Below are 20389 nucleotides of genomic sequence, written 5' to 3'. Positions count from 1 at the left end.
GACTGGGAGTGGACACAAACAAATAATGTACCAAATAATACGCGGTACAGTATCGGCGAACTGAACACTGTTATAGCAAGATGATCAGGCAAAAAGTGCTAAGTGAGTGTTTGACTGAGGAATTTTGGGAACATGTCAAGAATGAAACTAATGCAGCAAAGTTATTCCACAAAATTGAAAATAATACGGGAAAAAAAACAGAACTTATAAGGAGGAGAACTGGTTTCCTGTCACAGACACGAACTAAAGTCTTGTACTTCTTTATTTATTTTGATATCTCAAACTAAAAGCCTGTGGCTCAAGAAAAGGGTGGCCTTCTTTTTTGTCTTCAAAAATTATGTGTCATAGATGATTCAGTATGATATTTGCAGTTTGCCCCTGCCAGTGTGATAAGCTACTGTTGGACAAGTTTCAGAAGTGAAGTCTGATAACATTCGTCCAGTTCGAAAGTTCGGAAGAAAATTCTCGAATTCTTTTACATGTGTTGGTAAGGAACATGAGGACCGGTGTTGGCTGTAGTATCGAATATCCGTGCTGCTCCAGCTGTCACAGTCCTATTGTTTTCCTGCCCTTTCCATTGGTTTTATCAACATTTAACAAGAAGCATGTTATGGTATGTCACAGTTTGTAGTCCTAATTAATCTATTCTGCAGGTCTTGATGTAAAACTTGGTATTGTATCGTAGAAGCCAATGCATACCTGCCAACTTTTACGGTTTATCCGTAAAATTTACGGAAATTGCAGCTTTTTACGGTTTTATGGATGGACAACTTCGCGGACAAAAATTTTAAATAGCATTCGATGATTGCTCCACTTCCATACAATCAATTGTTTGCGTGGTTCGAAGCACGCTCGGTCTTGGTCGAAGGCTAGTCCACGATAGTCGATAACTCATTCTTTGATATGATAGGTATTTTTACCGTGTGTTGTTTGTGTCGTTATTGGAATTGAATGTAAAGCCGGGATAACAGTTCTTCCGTGTGAATCTTGGGTGTCGTCAGGGTCAGCTCCGCAAATTCTTTGTTCCACTCCATTCGCTTGTTGTGATTTAACCTATATTCTTTGACCACGCGAGTGTTGTTCTTTGTTTACGAACAGTACTTCCAGATATTTAAAGAGTCATATTCTGTTGATTTTCCATGCATACTAGCTGCCTCTGTGGATCAGTGGTAGAGTGTCAGCCTCCGGATCCCAAGATAGCGGGTTCGAACCCGGCAGAGGTAGTCGCATTTTTGAAGGGCGGAAAAAAAGTCCATTCGACACTCCATGTCGTACGATGTCGGCATGTAAAAGATCTCTGGTGACACATTTGGTGTTTACCCGATAAAATTAAATCTCAGCCATAGACGCCCAAGAGACTTTTGGTTTACTCGGTCTGCCATCTAGTGGGCCTGGAGTAAAATGGAACGTCGAAATTGACGAGCTGACAGCCAGATGGTGTCAACTTGAAATGTCTGCACACGGTAGCTGAGGCCATACGATTATTATGATTATTATGATTATTATTATTATTATTATTATTATTATTATTATTATTATTATTATTATTATCCGTGCATACTAAAATCTAGAATGTTTTGGCCTTTTAAGGTTATGATAATTTACTTTTTTGAAGTGTTCGGGTTTTTGTGTTATAACTTCATGTTCGCAGTTTCCTGTATTCGTTGAACTAATTACATTTGTTCCAGTGACTTGGTATACCGCTGTTAGCGAAGCCCATTAAGTTATAAAGAATAATAATAATTACATTCGTTCCACGTGTGTGTGACATGTTTTAATGAAGTGTTTTACTTCCTTGAGTGTTTATGTTATAATTTTATGTGACGTTCAGTGGTCCAGGTTCCTTTCAATGTTTCAGTTTGTTCTTGGACATTTTCATACGCTATATTCCTATTGTAGATTATCGTGAATAAATCCAGCAAGAAACAGTACTTCCAGACATGTAAAGAATCATATTCTGTTGATTTTACGTGCATACTAAAATGAAGAAAGGGAGGCACAGTATGTGAGTGTGATATTAATATTGCACGTGGTGGAGGCAACACTTTAGGTGATGGTGTGTTAGTTATTGGCGTTCAGACTTCCAACATAGTGAATGATCTCCAGGACACAGATAAATCCCTTTTCTTTTCATCAGTGAGAAACTAATTTTGTAGTGCCTGTGACTACATCATCATCAACAAGTTTCCACTCAAAGTTGATGTGTTAAAGCATGCTCAAGTTGCTAGGTTAGACAAAATTTAAAATGCACAGTTTTCTTCCATTCGTTTTATTCTTGGAAAGGTTTCCTATCATGTTATGCAAGGAAGAGAATTAAACTACAGATTAGGTGGTGAATGAGTTCAGGTTGATGACACTTTGGTTGCAAATCACGATGCTGCAAGCGATTCCAGTTGGGCACAAATATCAAGAATTCGTAGAGCCGATGGAATTCTTAAGTAAAACTGAATTTCTAGAGTAATGCTGTCTATTCTCACCGTACCCCAAAGCAATGCAGAATGTGAACCTGATTTCTGCCTTGTGAAGAAAAATAGAACATAGTTCAGATCATCCATGTCCAATGAATCTCTGCAGTCTATTTCTATTTTAAAGACCAAAGTTCTGGTCCTTGTTATGAAAAAACATTTTCTCAAGACTTTTTGCAGGAAGCTAAAAATGCCACAACTACGACTTTCAAGTTGAACTAGCATTCGATTTGCAGTGTGTATTATATTATTTTTTGCCTGTGTTACGTTAAACAAGTTTTATTGTGTAAAGTCTTTTTCATTTATCGCATAATGTGCTTAATTTATCAAGGAAGTCCTGCTATGTATGTTTCAAACTAATATCCACCACGCCTGCTGCTGTTTAGCATGGATTTCTTCTTGATTGTTATATTAATCTACAAATCATTGGCCTATGATGTAAGTAGATATTTCTTTTAAGTATCCTGTTTAAAGCATGAATTCTTGTATTTTGTAGCCCAGAAGTATTATTTTAGTCAAGCCGGGACATGTCCAAAATCGTTAGATTTTTTGTCATGCGTTTGTTTTACTGATAGCCCTTTTCAAAAGTTGGCAGTTATGCCAATGGGATTTTTAATCGCAGTTCTCATATATAGAACGGTTGTCTTGTGAGCTCGTAGGTTAGTCTCAAAGAAGCATTTTTTGCCAGGCAGAGAACCTTTAAAGGTAAATGGCTTTCACTCTTTCTAGTGTAGTTAGGTTGTCTAAGGCTTATGTCAGGATGGGGTCTATTTGTACGTAGACTTTTTTCTCTTGGCAACATGTAGGTTATCTGCCATCTGTTGAATATATTTGAAAGCTGGGAAAGGTTAGAGAATCAATGAGTATCTAGCAGGGAATAGTATTCTTCTGTGATCAGAGGAAGTGTGCTTGACAGGTAGTAATCACACATGCGTGCATGCAGTGACATTGTAATTATATGAGAATATTAATCAAGGTGTTAGTCACTTAGCAACCTGCTATTTTGGGTTAGGCTAAGCCATTGCCTAAAATTATTGGAGTGATCATTTTATGATTACTGAACTTGGAGACCTATCAGTGTCTCGTGAATCACCGGCAGATAATAAAACAAAAGTGAAGCAATTCATCCAGTAGAACGAACTGTTTTTGGTAAACTCTTTTTATATACAGATTTTATTAACATTATATTTTAAAGGTGTACAAGTTTTGAATAAAATATCTTATAACGATGTGATTTCTGGTATACATAACATATCGATGGCCCAGAACTTGATGCAAAATAATTATTTCCAAACAGTCATATTTTTAAAAGACAATCATTAATAAAGAAAAAAGTGTGTGTTATTGCTACTGAAATATTAATAAATGCATTTTTATAGATCACTTCTTTGTCTTTCTTGTAGCAACAACTAAAATCCTTTACAAAGCAGACTACTCATACAGTTCAATATGGCAACAACTACGAATATTAAAGAAAATAAGTTATTTTGGTGTATGTTTTAATACTATCATGGCACAAAACAATTACTGATAATTGCAACTTAACAATGTTACAAATCAAGATTGTTATACAGTATATAGCGAGAATTCATAACGTCGAAAAATTTACTTGCTGTAACGGATTGTCATTTAATCTTATTTTCCGTAAAAGTCTGCAAAAACCCCATACACATTGCGCCGTTCCCGCGTCCAGCTCGAGTCGCTAAAAGATCCAGACTAGCTCAATATTTTCATTAACCTTCAATTCAGTGGCGATTTGGGGTCGCAAGTTCTGATAGAAAAGTCGCCGAATGAGACAAACGAATGAATTTGTATTATGTCAAGGCGTTGGACGCCTCCATCTCGCGATTCAAGTCATATCATCATAAATTCCTATCATTCTTAGCCAATGAATACTTATAAGTATATGCTTAACCTAAGTAGCCATTGAAAGAATAAATAAATTTATCTAACATGTTTTTATTAAATTGAAAGATCTTGAAAATGGTATGAAAATCGAATATCTTGAAGAAAATCTAGTTATCTCATCACTAGAGTTTGTGATTTTTAGCTTTTGCGATAAATGCAAAATATGAGTCAAATGTTGGCTTTTCAGGCGTTTGCTCTATTAACCAGCATTTCATCTTAGGTCTGACACTAGACTCTTCAGAGTGGGATGTGGGATGTGATTTTGATATTCTCTATTGGTGGAAATATATCTAATTCCCTCCATGGGAACTTAGAATTTCCAAATGCAAAATATGTCAAAATTTTGTCAGTGTATGCGCCTTCATCTTATATGACCTGTACGAGTGTTTTTTAGTGATTTTGAATTAGTGATAAAATGCGAAATTGGTTCAAAATGCAAAATTGTGCAATTTATGCGTAATACATGCAAAATTCTCGGTTTTATACGAAATAAACATATGTCTTTTAAAAAACGATGCATTTTTAAAAATACGATATATGTTTGTTATTTATATCAGGAGAAAGAATTATTATGGCGCCCATTGCGATCACAAGGCGGTAACATACTTTGACGCACATTTCCGTCCTGGTGCACGGAATATTTATAAGTTCATTATCACAGTTAGCTGGTCAGAGAGATTTATTCTGCTTGTTTTGCAGCCTACCCGATTGATGTAAGATGATACCTGAAGCTATATTCTCTGTGAACATAGTAACTCTGAGCTGAAGTACGGAAAATAAAAAGCACCTCAGTTTGCCGCTCGTTGTAAACAATCATGGCGGCATCCAAGCGCGGCATTGATGAGGTTATTCATAACTGGCTTGAAAATAGTGATGTTGAAAGCAGAAATGATTCTCTTCAACTGACAGTGGTGAAAGTGATTCTGATTTCAGTTCCGAGATATTGTTTCAAGATTTTCGAGCGCCTTATCCTTAACCGAATTAGTGGCATCCTCGAAGGAAAGTTCATTCCTCAACAAGCTGGTTTACGACCTGGAAAGTCATGCTGCAGTCAAATCTTGAACCTTACTCAACACATTGAGGATGGTTTTGAACAGCGTAAGGTAACTGGAGTTGCCTTTGTTGACTTAACAGCTGCCTACGACACCATCAACCACAGGAAGTTGCTGAGGAAAATTTACCAGCTCACTAATGATTATCAGCTAACATCTCTTATTGGCATTATCCTGCAGAAACAGAAGATTCCAAGTCTCTCTCCATGGTAAGAAGAGCTGATGGCGCGTACAAAAGAACGGTTTACCTCAAGGCAGTGTGCTAGCCCCTGTGCTCTTTAACATTTACACTAATTATCAGCCTATAATGGAACATACCAGGCTTTTCATCTATGCCGACGATACTGCAGTGGCTGCCCAAGGAAAAACATTTGAAGAGTTGGAGGAAAAGTTGACTTCTGCACTAGATACTCTTGGCTCTTACTATGAAGGCAATCATCTAAAGCCAAATACCAACAAGACTCAGGTGTGCGCATTTCACTTAAGGAATAGAGAAGCTCGGCGGGAACTGGACATTATATGGCAAGGCAAACGACTAGAACATTGTCCAGCACCGTGTATCTAGGTGTTACTCTTGACCGAACACTGTCCTTCAAGAAACATTGCCACAACACCAGGCTGAAAGTTAGTTCATGGAACAATATTTTGAGAAAGCTCACAGCCACCACCTGGGGAGCAAGCCCTCACGTCCTGAGAACCTCTGCTCTTGCTTTGTGTGTGTCCGCTGCTGAGTATGTTTCACCTGTGTGGAGTGCATCCACTCACTCCAAGCAGGTTGACATTGCAATCAACGAGACCGTACGAATCTTGTCGGGATGTCTGAAGTTGACAAACTCTACCCGATTGTTGGAATAGCTCCCCCCACTATCAGAAGGGCTGTTGCTGCTGATGCAGAGAGGACAAAGCAGATTAATGATTCTCGCCACCCACTGCATGACCACCAGGCTGTAGTCTGTCGACTGAAGTCGAGAAAGAGCTTCATCACCAGGACTCAACCACTGGTAGGAACACTTGTGTCTAACCGCATCACCAGGTGGAAGAGCATGCTGCCGCCTGATACTCCTGCAAAGGAAGAGCTAGCTCCAGGAAATGACCTGCCCTACCCTATATGGAGATCACTTAATCGTCTTAGGGTGGCGTACCTCTTTGCAAGACCAACATGCAAAAATGGGCCATACTTCCAGCTGATGGAGACGCATCCTGCGAGTGTGGTGTATCACAAGATCCGAACCACCTGCTCATCTGTCCCCTACCAGAACATTTCTGCACTACACAACCCTGATCGAGGCGAACAACAAGGCCATCAGAGTTGCTACATTTTGGAAATGCTGACCGGACACGGAATGATGATGAGTTCCGAGATATTGCCAATTGAAACTATGTGACAAAACCAGAATGCAACAAGAGCAGGTGAAAAGTCTAGTAAAATGATACTTGGAATTATGGCCCTGTTGACAATAAGCCTGTTTCTGTAACATGCAAACCAGTTTCTGAAATTCACTCTATAGTGAGGGGGAGGGGGGGAATGGGAAATAATCCGAAAGAAATGGACGTAGGGAATGAATTTCTAACCCCACAGCTCGGGGATCATGTTACTAAGGAAACCAATGCCTATGCCTCTATATTTCTTGCTAATTCATCTGCTTCCCTTGAAACTAATACTGTTACTATAGACGAGCTAAAAGCTCACTTTGCTCTGTGTATTCTTATGTATGTGATTAGTCAAATTTTTATTAAAGTGACGAAGAAATACATAAATGTTACGCAAGAGAATATTTCCTTTCACAAGTAATGGTGGGCCAAAGGGTTAAATCATTCCATGTGTGGAATATCTTTCACTGGCCGAAGAGCACTGCAAAGAACAATCAATCAAACAGCAAATACACTTTCAAGCACACACGTTTGTTCTCTTTGTGTTGACCCTTGATCATAGTCGGTTATTCTTGACATTGGTGTTGAGCAGTGAGCCACACCCCCTTGCATCGTGGAAACAATCCCAGGACCAATAAATACAAAAAAATGAAGGTTGAGGCATAGATCGCGACTAGGAAAGGCCTAAATGCAAACAACCTTGAACTGAAAACGAGACTAAATCTATAAGTAATAAAATTCAAAATACATGACATCAGGGTTTATTCAAATCATGAAATGAAGGTAGAGGGAAAGGAAATTAATCCAAATAAAAAGGATAAATAATGGGTACATACATAAGCAGTCCAGGCCGAGTTGCTGGCACGACATTATTCCGTGAGCATCAAGTTACAAAAATAATATGAAAACATTCGGCGGGCTCACTCAGTTAAGTATAATACCTTTCAAAAGGTGCCAGTATTTCTATATCTCAAATGGCGCAACAGATCAAAAGAGAGATCATTCTTTCCAACGAGTATATTCCATATCATTTCCACTCAACAACGTTCAAACACCACTCTCATTAATAACAATCACCCCAGATCTTGTAACTCCCACGCATCAAGGAGAAAATCCCCGAGTTGAAAAGAAATAAAATACGTAGGATTTCAGTATGGGATAAAAGAGAAATGTCTTTGGACCAAGGAGATAATATATAACAAAAGGGGAAAATCCCAGGCAAGCGCATAGCCTAAATGAATGAAACATAAAACATGGCAGCCCTATAGGTAAATGAGCGGCCAAGACAGGTGCGAAGGCAAAAGAAATAGCACCATACGAAAATGCATGAATAAAATACTGAAACAAGATCAAAATACAAATTCAACTGATTGATACGTCTTTGTTACACTCCCCTCTCATACTAACACTCGTGCACACATTCAGACACAGCTGGGATCGGCAAGCAATACGAGCAGCAGCGTCAGTTAAATGACGAACTCAAATTCATATAACATGACCCCAAGGCCTCAAACGAGGTCTCATTTATTCCAGAAGTTGCGTGCACAGGTCAAACGAATTCAGCTGTGGGATCAGAGAAATCCTGCAGTCATGCACAAACCCATCAAGGTTTGCACTTTGTACGACACGAGTGGAAGCTCGCGCCGACACAAAGGGCAAACAGTCATCAGGTGGCGAATTACATAAAAATGCAGCGCACATACACAGAAGTAATATGAAACCGTACCATCAACATATCATAATCTCAATAACCTTAAGAAAAAACATGCAGTCCATTCATACTGCGGAGCGAACAACACATATCAATTACCTATATATCACTGAACAAATGTTACGAAAGAATACCCATACCTGGAATATGTTAACTGTCAAAGAAAGGAGAAAGACGGTGGTGCAGGGTAAGTTTGAAGCATTTAAAGACTTTTCTGTAGGTCAAAAACGCTACTCCGATATGCGTGGAGTCCATTTTTATATTCTTCACTCAAAGCAAAAACCTACGATTCGAGTCAAGGAGATAAAATTAACATCTCGTCGGAAAGATACGACCATCAGTGCCCAACATCGAGGGAGCTGCCCTCTCTAGTATAATCATGGAAGTTGTCAAGTCACGCAAGGTGAGGCCGGACGAGGCCATTAACAATAACTGAACAGTAATATTGAGGAATTTGCCATGCAGATATGGCTCAGCAGTAGTTCCTGTTTTAATGTACGGTAGCGATTTATTTTATTGTCTGGTAACCCTGGGTAGAAGTGAAGTGACGATCAAACAGCAAGCCGAGAGTCTCAAATCAGGACATTTTTATGTAAGCGAAACAGATAGGTCTATATTGATGTGCCGAATTTGCAATCAAAGACTTGAAGAAAAAAAAATGTTTTGCAGTCCTTCCTTTGCAGCACTGCTGTTCATTTAAGCCTCCACGAACAGTGTCGATGGAGAAATTTTTTTTGGCAAGTGCAAGATAATTGTAACTGACAGGCGGTCTCGAATGAAGGAGGATACCGTTTAAACAATTGGCATGTTGTACTTCAATCATCATTGAAATTCCTGTTCCTTGTAGATGCGTTGTACTGTGATAAATAAATACGTTCGGAATAGTATTTTTCATTTTGAAATTGTGTTTGTAAATTTGTAAATAGGCATATTCGTGTGTGTGCATTAATACTTCTTGCAGTCTTATGTTGATGTTTGTCCTATTTTCTGTAATGAATCCCACTGATGTCCGGTTGGCCATTTTTATTCTGTACTTAACATCTCTTCAACACGTACTAAATGTATGTAACACGACCTAATAGGTTGAAAGTCGGTTTCGATTAGCAAATTATGCCTATTTTTAACCAATTTGCTACAAAACACTAAATTTGGGAAATTTAAATGCTCACAAAATGCTAAATTTGAAAATCAAAACGCTAAATCTCTGATTTTTAAATGCTATAAACCACAAACTCTACTCATCACCTAACTAACCTACTAAAAATCCTTTGATCTCAAATGATCTTGCTATCTACATGATTTTTGTGGGATATAGAAAATGATTCAGATGCTCATTATTTGTTATAAATTATCAAATTGAAATCACATTTCATATTCTTTCTTTGCTTTTACAAAACCTAATTTCTTAAATTCTTCTCTTAATTTTATACACAATACATTGCAAATCTATTCATAGGTTTTACTTTTGGTTTACCTGCATCTATCTGTCAACATTTTATTATTACAATTATAACACGTTTGTTAACTTTCATATAAGGAAAGCATTCGTTCTCTCATTCATTTGTGTATCGAGTATTTCAAAGTATATGTCCCTACATTCATATATATCAGGAAGAAAAGATACGTCACATCACTCTCAGAATAATCAAAGCTACTATTACTGATTATTATTTAAGTTATTCATCAAAAATAAATATAAATTTCCAAGAATAATTTAAGTGCCAACTATATTTAACCTTTTAAGTGCTGAGTTACTAGTTGACTGTTTGATACCTCAGTGCTGAGTTTTTTCATTCGTATGTAAAAAAAATTGTAGAAGCCTCAATTTTTAACTTATCAGTGGAGTGATTAGCTTAAAATGTTTATAAATGTTGGTTGTTTATAATTCTACATGAAAAATGATAAATCCTACACTTATGTTCAATATTAATTTGAGAGAAAACAAAATTACACTCATGTGCCCATGCGTGCATTATCTTTATACAAAGTAAAGAGCCCAAAATAATATTATTTCCCAAAATCTGTAGGCAATTAATACATTTAACTTCTTAGAAGTATGTAAGTTGATATTTTAAAATACATTCCAAACCTGGAATATGGTGATAGTTAAATGTTTTCTACTGGTTGTTTGTGATGTCGATTTGTTCAACTATCTGCACCAACTCCACTGACATAAAAGTTTCTAAAAAAATCAATGATTTTTGAGTTGTCATCAAACACTACTTGGCCCTCAGAGCCTGTCACAGTTACCTGAAACTCTGGTGAAGAAAAGTAATCTGTCCACTTTTGTACTCACAGTGTTTTTCTTCTTTCGTTTAGGAGGAGGCTCTGTTTCTCTCTCATATACAATATTTTCTGCTCTCTCTCTCTATCACTCTCACTTTCAAAATCGCTTAATAATTCCTTAAAATTATCATTTCCATCATCACTTTCTGCTGTGGTTAATAACTGAAAGATTCTGTGATCCGAAATAACATCGCTGCAAGAGCAACTAGATTGTTGTTCCGCCATGTTTGTTTACATCACAGATGAACAACTCCACAGACGTCTACAAAAAACTCTGTAAGTTACTTCCCGAAGCTATAATCTCTGATCAGTTAGTTATACATAATGCCCAACAGATGGCAGAACATGTCAGAGATCAAATTCGCACTCGAAAGTGAACCGGGAAACGCATAGCACTCATCGGGTTAATATATGTGATCTGTCACCATGTTACCAGTTATTCCTGACATCATATTTAATGTTATTTCTGGAAATTCTGGGGTCTGTCATCTAAGAAGACTCTAATAACCAATGTCATTATCATTCAGTTACTGAGAACCTCTTCAGTGATACCATTTAATATGAGCAAACAAGCCTCCTAACTCTATTTATTTGAATTAACACATTTGTGGTTAAGAATTCAGGCTAATTTAAGTTAAGTTCATTTTAACTTCCCTATATGGATTCGTTTTTGGATGATCTACAGGTATTTAATCAACGAGTTTCATGGATCGTATTTAGTGTTATATATGGAATACTGAAGGATTAATATGCATTATGGAATCGAATACATCTACTCACAACCTTAAAATGCGTCATCTAACTTAACATCGTCAAAAAAATATATCCATCTATTCAATCTCGACAAAAAATAATAATCACCATCATTATTCTTCTTATTACTCGACCATTCTTCACATATACATATCTGCTTCATATTTCTCATATCATATCTCATCCTTCATTACAATAACCACAATAATCTATCTTAACATGATGCATATGACTTCATAATTATTATTCATCCATGTATATATTCCATTTCCTTCTCAATTTCAGATTCCTCTCAAATTCTTCATATATCTTCCTATGACCTATGACCTGTATATGGCATTACATTATCTCCATTTCGTAGTATAATATCCTAATATAATCATAACACTAACCACATTGTCGTCTCATATCAACAGCTGAAGTAAGTTAACCTCTTTATTTTATTTATTTATTTATTTATTTATTAATGCCTTTTTTTTCAGTGGCGAAGTTAGGGCTCGAGGCCCTCTCTTCCACTTAACCACATACTAATCAAAACAAGTTATGAGATATTTAAAATAGTTAAAACCAAACAAAAAATTAATAGAATTGAGAGCAAATTTAAATACACTGACTGACAGAGCAAATGCAACACCAAGAAGGAGTGGTTCGAAAGGGATGAAAGTTGGGGAAAAAACAGAGACGGCACGGATGAATAATTGATGTTTATTTCAAACCGATATGCAGGTTACACAATGCGCACGGCATCGACTCAGTAGGATGTAGGACCACCGCGAGCGGCGATGCACGCAGAAACACGTCGAGGTACAGAGTCAATAAGAGTGCGGATGGTGTCCTGAGGGATGGTTCTCCAATCTCTGTCAACCATTTGCCACAGTTGGTTGTCCGTACGAGGCTGGGGCAGAGTTTGCAAACGGCATCCAATGAGATCCCACACGTGCTCGATTGGTGAGAGTCCGGAGAGTACGCTGGCCACGGAAGCATCTGTACACCTCGTAGAGCCTGTTGAGAGATGCGAGCAGTGTGTGGGCGGGCATTATCCTGCTGAAACAGAGCATTGGGCAGCCCCTGAAGGTACGGGAGTGCCACCGGCCGCAACACATGCTGCACGTAGCGGTGGGCATTTAACGTGCCTTGAATACGCACTAGAGGTGACGTGGAATCATACGCAATAGCGCCCCAAACCATGATGCCGCGTTGTCTAGCGGTAGGGCGCTCCACAGTTACTGCCGGATTTGACCTTTCTCCACGCCGACGCCACACTCATCTGCGGTGACTATCACTGACAGAACAGAAGCGTGACTCATCGGAGAACACGACGTTCCGCCATTCCCTCATCCAAGTCGCTCTAGCCCGGCACCATGCCAGGCGTGTACGTCTATGCTGTGGAGTCAATGGTAGTCTTCTGAGCGGACGCCGGGAGTGCAGGCCTCCTTCAACCAATCGACGGGAAATTGTTCTGGTCGGTATTGGAACAGCCAGGGTGTCTTGCACATGCTGAAGAATGGCGATTGATGTGGCGTGCGGGGCTGCCACCTCTTGGCGGCGGATGCGCCGATCCTAGCGTGCTGACGTCACTCGGGCTGCGCCTGGACCCCTCGCACGTGCCACATGTCGCTGCGCCAACCATATTCGCCACAGGCGCTGCACCGTGGACACATCCCTATGGATATCGGCTGGGATTTGACGAAGCGACCAACCTGCCCTTCTCAGCCCGATCACCATACCCCTCGTAAAGTCGTCTGTCTGCTGGAAATGCCTCTGTTGACGGCGGCCTGGCATTCTTAGCTATACACGTGTCCTGTGGCACACGACAACACGTTCTACAATGACTGTCGGCTGAGAAATCACGGTACGAAGTGGGTCATTCGCCAGCGCCGTGTCCCATTTATCGTTCGCTACGTGCGCAGCACAGCGGCGCATTTCACATCATGAGCATACCTCAGTGACGTCAGTCTACCCTGCAATTGGCATAAAGGTCTGACCACTCCTTCTTGGTGTTGCATTTGCTCTGTCAGTCAGTGTACATTACTAAGTTAATAATAAAACTAATTAAAAGTAAGAACTCTTAATAATGACTTATCCTCAGGCGCGCACACATTCATACTTCAACCATTCAGTTAGCTGTTCTCAGCAGGTAGTCTTGGCAGGTGACCTTAAACCTTTGTAAAGAGCTAGTTTCTCTGACCTGAGCTGGCAGGGAATTTCATAATCTGGCGCCGGTCACTACAAACGGTCTATTAATTTTATTGATGCGGTGCACAATATTGACAGCATTACGAACGCATGACTTGGTTATCACTGGTTAAATATATCCTAACTCAAAGAACTGGTCATTTTTGGTCAGATGACTACCTAATAACCTCCTATGTTGTTAAATCAATTGCCTTTTCACATGTAACATCACTTCTCTTGAATATAAATTCACGACAGTACTGTACATACATATTTCATACAAATAGAAAATGGCACTTCTCATAAACATGTTATTTAAATTACGTACGGTAATGATATTTTAATAAACTTATCTTTTCTTCCTGTTTTCCCTCTCTGCTGTGTGTCCAAATGCTTAGGACATGTCGTCAATACGACTGTAACATTGTGTTAGTGTTCGGGTAGGTCCCTCCTCCTTCTCCGTTATCTGGGAATAGGTTTAACGATAAGATATCTATTAGGTTCAACCTTTTCAATACTAATTAGGTACGTGTTTATGTTACAAATACCTTTTATTCAACTTTGGGACCGGTTTTGACATGTATAATGTCATCAGCCATAAAATGATCACAATGTATAAGCAAAGACACAATCTGCAACTGACTATTCACACCATGTGTCATAACAGAAGAGTAACGGCTTAATAATTAAATCTGTCATAGTGACACATTGAAGTAAACATAAAGTCTCTCATTATTCAAAGAATAAAAGAAGGTTCTTCAGTATGTAGTCTTTGTGCATCCGTTTAATAGAAGGCTCCGTTAGGCTTCCATAGTAAAGAGTTATTTAAAACACTCACACGTGATACGCGTCAACCAGAGCGCCGAGAGAACATATTTGAGTCACTTGTGATTTATACCCGATAATTTTTTTAATACTGATGAATATGAAATCAGTAAGTGGTAAAAGACGTTAGTCTTGTGAGAAGGAGATATAAAATGTGGTAGGTCTGGAGGGGAGGAAGATGCGGGGAAGAAAAAGATCTTGTTAGGGGGTTAGTAGGTTTAAGGTGGGTCTTGTGAACAATGTGGTGGGGGTTTGTAACGTGATAGGGTATTGTGTATCATGGTAAATATTGAGCTCCTGTTCGGAAGATTAAAATACTTAAATACTTTAATTTAAAAAATCAAATAGAATATTAGTTACATTTGTAGACTTCGCAAAAGCCTACGATTCAGTAGACAGGAACATACTGCTGAACATCCTACGCGACAGAGGATTGGATTCTACAACACATGGATTGGTGGGGGAAACATTGAAGGATACAACTGCTAGAGTAAGATACCGGAGAATGTTGTCAGACAGCTTTGAAATTAAGACAGGAGTCCGACAAGGGGATGGTCTGTCGCCAATATTATTTAACCTAGTTTTGGATGAAGTGGTGAAGCAGTGGAGACAGTTGAATAGAACCATAGGAATTGAAGGTGTACAGATTGGATTGGATATAAGATCAAAAACAATGTCATAGTGGATTGCCTTGCCTTCGCAGATGATATGGTGTTGTTACATGAGAAGGAAGAAGACGCAAAGTTGGCACTAGCAAATCTAGCAGAGACTGCAGCAAAGGTTGGTCTGAAAATAGCCTACAACAAGACGAAGGTACTGAATACGAAGACCAATTGGAATGTAAAAGGCCAAGTGGTAGAGAGAGTCGACAGCTTCCGGTACCTAGGTGAGAACATCACGGGTAAAGTACAAAGCAACAAAAGTACCACAGACAGAGCTCAACTGGTGCTGAAACTACGATATGCAGCCATGACTACATATGGAAAGAAGAACCTCTCGAGGAACGCCAAACTGCGACACTACATGATAACCGTCAGGAATGCTGCATTATATGCAACTGAAACGCTGACATTGGGCAAGAGAGCTTGCATACAATTGGAGAAGGAGGAAAGAAGAATCTTGAGACATATATGGGGCACCAAAAAGCAAGGTGAAATCTGGGTACACAGATCAAGGCAGGAACTATATGCAAGTATAGAACCAATCTCGAGTGTGATAAGAAAGAGAAGGTTAGGATTTGTTGGACATCTCATGAGGATGGATGACAGTAGGCTGATGAAGAAGATATGGAATGCAACCTGCTTAACTGGAAATAAGTGGATGCAGGAAGTCGGAGAAGATTGGGAGACTATTGGCATAAAGGAAAAATATCCACTGATGACAGTACAGGATAGGTCCAAATACAAAAAGCTCGTGGAAGGTCACAGATGGACAGACACCAGGATCCAGATTCAGATCACGGAAGCCGAGAGAAAGAGGAGGAGTGAGAGAATGAAGAGGTATTGGGAAGAAAGAAGACGTACCGAACAAGTCACTCGTGATCCTCAGGGGTCGTAACGAACCTAATAAATAAATAAATAAATAAATAAATTAGAGCAATAGCAAGTCAGTGGAAAATGTTATAAATGCTGTTATCTCATAACTATGTTTTTTAATTGTTGCAGTATCGAATTGGACCATCAAAATGCGTCTTATTAGGCCTCTTGTGAGATAACTTGACATAAAACATGTATTATAGACAGCACAGATAAAATATAGTGAAATGACATTAAAATGTTATAAAAATTGTTAGCTCCATCCATTAAAATCTTTTTGTTTTAAAAATAAGATCTTCATGTAATATTGACGTTATCTTGTATGTAGTGTAAAAGAAAAAGATAATTATGCCACTTTCACATTTAATAATAAACTATTATCAAATCACCTACATTGCATTTAAAACCAACAAAATTAACAAAATTAACTCCAAAATATTTTTGAATATCCATACTCTTAACACTACAAACAAATTCCTAAATTCTGGAGAATATAATTTGGAATGCATAAATTGTGACGTAAACTACGTAGGTCAGTCCGGTAGAAGTTTCCTAATTAGATACCAAGAACATTACAATGCCCAAAAATACAATAGATTTTCAGCAATATGCTGTAGACATGGTTCCATTTGCTCTTTCAGGTGGTCACTCATGGCGGCTCGATACGGACACGGACAGAATCCATGGAGCGACTGCAGGAACGTCAGAGCGGTTCTGGCGGGTCAGTGGGTCCCGGGCGGGCGGTGGAGAACACCTACAGCTTTGTGTAACGTACATATCCTTTATGTCTTGGTACTTGATGTGCTAAGAGCAGCATCAGTCAGCGTGTTGTTTTGGTCTTGAGTGAGTATCCACTTCCTTTCGTAATCACTTTTAAATGATAATCATGTGGACTTACAGTTGCTACTGCAACACTCCCTGGGCATCAATTCCGAGTTCTGTTTTACCATCACCATCATCATAATTTCTTCGCTCCAGCAAGCCAGGTGCTGTTGTGCACGAGCCTCCTCCAGTTTGTCCTATCCATCCACAGATGCTGCTCATATATGCGACGCTAGTTCACATCTCTAATTTCAAGCTCCTTCAGTATCTGTTTTTCCCAAACATCACGAGGTCTTCCTCTTGGTCTCTACCCAGAAACATTGTGGTCTGAAGAGTCCTGTCAGGGTCCATTCTTTTCATGTGACCATATCGTTGCAATCTCTTCACTTCTAGAGTCTCCAGCACACTTCTTTCCAATCCAAGCTGTTGCCGGATATCCACTATCCTTATTTTATCCATTTTTGTTTTTTGTTGACAAGAACAGAGGAACTTCATTTCTGTTGCCTGAAGACGACTCTTTGTTGGTCCAGTAAGTGTTGCTGCTTCCAGGCCATACGTCAATATAGGTACTAGATATATTTTGTACAAGCTGATCTTGCAAACTAATGGAAATGTTTCATCCCAAAGTATTTGATGTATGGTATAGCCTGATGACAAAACACTACCTAAATACTGGAAGTTGTCTACAATATCCATCTCATGTCCAATTTTTAGATGAACAGTTGGAGAGTTTCTACTCATCACCAAGCCAACTGTCTTAGTTTTGCTGATTTTGAGACCTAAGGTTGTAAAAACTTCATGCCAGAGATCTAGTCTATTACATTACATCATTAGCAAAAACCAGGGCATTAGTTGTTGGATCCTTTCTTTTAACTGCTTTTAAAACTTCATCCATTACAATTATGAAGAGAAGTGGTGAAAGACAACTTCCTTGCTGGACTCCACTCTTAGTTTTGAACCAACCTGACCGTCCATCCTGGACCTGGGCACAACACTTGGTTTCACGATATATCATCGTTGTACTCCTGCTATGATGTCATTGGGCACTTTCTTATATCTCAAACATTCCCATACATGGTCATATGCTTTCTTGATGTCCAGAAAAACCGTTATAAGTGTTTTACCTTTCTCCCAATACTTCTCATAGAGCATTCTGGTGGCAAAAATGAGGTCTGTAGTTGATCTATGAGGTCTAAATCCATGTTGTTCCTTCTCAAGTGTAGGTTCAACATATTTTCTAATCCTGCTCTCAAGGATGGATTCGTAGATTTTGAGGCCATGTGACAGCAGAGTTATACCTCTGTATCTTAGAGGTGAAGTTTCCACGGTGTGAAGAATTATTTAGTTTATTTTCCGGGTTGAACTGTGTTGTTTTTTTCTGTACACCACGTACAGTTTGCCGACATTTCGAATACATTGCAGTATTCTTTGTCAAGGCGACTGAAATACCCCTGCTTGATCCGAGGTAATCAGTCTCCCAGGCAGCAGTCACAATGCAAGAGTGGCCCTGACCTTGGTCTTTTATACCCTAGCCTTTCTGGCTGACGTAAGCCTCTGGCTGTCTCGTGAGAATTCTGGAAGGTATGTGTCACAGCCAGGTAGTGGCGGCTTGCCTGCGCATTGTGTAATTGGAGTTTCGGCCTGCGTGGTTATGTTGTGGTCTGTATGTCTTGAACTATGAATGATAGGCATCCAAGAATTGCTGATTTTATATCCTTCTTCTAAATTCATATTGTTCGGATGTTTCTTGATTTCAATAGCCTCGCGGATTTTCCTTTCCAAATTCCAAGGGATAGTTGCTAGGATCTTGTCAAGATCTGGAAAGGAAAATCCGCGAGGCTATCGAAATCAAGAAACATCCGAACAATATGAATTTAGAAGAAGGATATAAAATCAGTAATTCTTGGATGCCTATCATTCATAGTTTAAGACATACAGACCACAACATAAACACGCTTACGTCAGCCAAAAAGGCTAGGGTATAAAATACCAAGGTCAGGGCCCTTCTCGCATTGTGACTGCTGCCTGGGAGACTGACTACCTCGGATCGAGTAGGGGTATTTCAGTCACCTTGACAAAGAATACTGCAGTGTATTCGAAACGTCGGCAAACTGTACGTGATATACAGGCCACAACAACACGGTTCAACTCAAAAAATAAACTAAATAATTATACCTCTGTAGTTTGTACATTTCTTAATATAACCTTTTTTCAACAATGGTATGATGACTCCTTGCTTCCAGTCATTGGGTATTACATTCTCTTTCCAGATTCTATTTAGTACCCTGTTCATCCACTGTTGTCCAACCTCCCCTAGTGCTTTGATCATCTCAACACTTAATTCATCTGATCCAGTTGATGTGTTGTTTTTCAGCTTAGATATTGCTGTCTCTACTTCCACCCATGTCAGACTAGTGGTATTTGTGCTGCCAAAATCATAAGGTTCGTCGTCTAATGAAGTGACATTTTCATAACAGTTCAGCAAAGTTTCAAAGTGCCTTTAGAACTCCTGTAATATTTTGGTCTTATCCCTAGTCACCTCACCATTAGGAAGTTCTACAGATTGGATAGATTCATTTTGAGTTCTTCTATTCTTAACAATACTCTATAACAGTTTTTTAATTCCATCCTGTGTTATTTTGGTAGCCAGATTTTCCTTGCATTTCTGCTTTTCAGCTACAACCATCTGTTTGACCTGTAATTTTTTCTTTCTGTGAAGTGACAGCTTCTCCTCTATTTCATGTTGATCTCCCCTGTTCTTGCTTGATATAAGGATCTTCTTGCACGGTTTCGGTCATATCATCATCATTCCACCAAGCACTTTCTTTAGGTTTTCTTATTTGACTCTGTCGTCCACATACTTTTTCTGCTGTACCAACCACAACCTTCTTTAGAGTATTCCATTTTTCATCTACTAATTTCAGTTTTTCTCTCGGCAACAACCTGCGGACACATTCCTTGAATTCTTCCTTTGCACTTGGCTCGGTTAGTCGCCAAGTTTTTATTTTTGGGACTCTTTTGTTACAGATTTTGGGAGTCTTTTCTCTGCAATAACTGCAACCAACAGTCTATGGTGTCAACCAAGGTCTTCACTTGAAATTACCTTGACATCATTGACATTTTTCCATACATTTTGATCTATCAGAATATAATTTATTACTGTACCTATTTTATCATCCCAGCTATATCTTGTGATTTTATGAGAGTCCCTTTTCTTGAACCAAGTGTTACTCACTATCAGGTTGTTTTTCATGCATAGATCTAGCATATATTCTCCCACTTCATTTCTGTTTGCCATTCCATGAGGGCCCAGTGTGGATTCATATCCTGTTCGTTGTGAGCAACTTGTGAATTAAAATCACCCATTACGATTAGATTGTCATACTCAGTGTGTTCTTCCAAGTTATTAAGGAAGTTGGCCTTTTCCTCTTTTGAGCATCCTACCTGTGGAGCATAGACTGGGATTACATTGTACTTTTTCCCTCC

The 20389-nt window shown here is 39.0% G+C and overlaps 1 protein-coding gene across 1 annotated transcript in view; it reads left to right on the top strand.

Moving 5' to 3' along the window:
* Window positions 1–20389, top strand: part of Lnk (SH2B adapter-like protein Lnk) — a 153541-nt gene that overhangs the window by 111540 nt on the left and 21612 nt on the right. Inside the window, exon 7 of the mRNA XM_067158686.2 lies at window positions 16723–16924. Coding sequence (XP_067014787.1) covers window positions 16723–16851 — 129 coding nt within the window. The 3' untranslated portion in view covers window positions 16852–16924. The remainder of the gene's footprint in view (window positions 1–16722; window positions 16925–20389) is intronic.

Source organism: Anabrus simplex, chromosome X (genome assembly GCF_040414725.1).
Source record: "Anabrus simplex isolate iqAnaSimp1 chromosome X, ASM4041472v1, whole genome shotgun sequence".
Classification (NCBI taxonomy): Eukaryota; Metazoa; Arthropoda; class Insecta; order Orthoptera; family Tettigoniidae; genus Anabrus; species Anabrus simplex.
The sequence above is the reverse complement of the archived record's forward strand: the minus strand, read 5'-3'. Positions and strand labels throughout refer to the sequence as shown.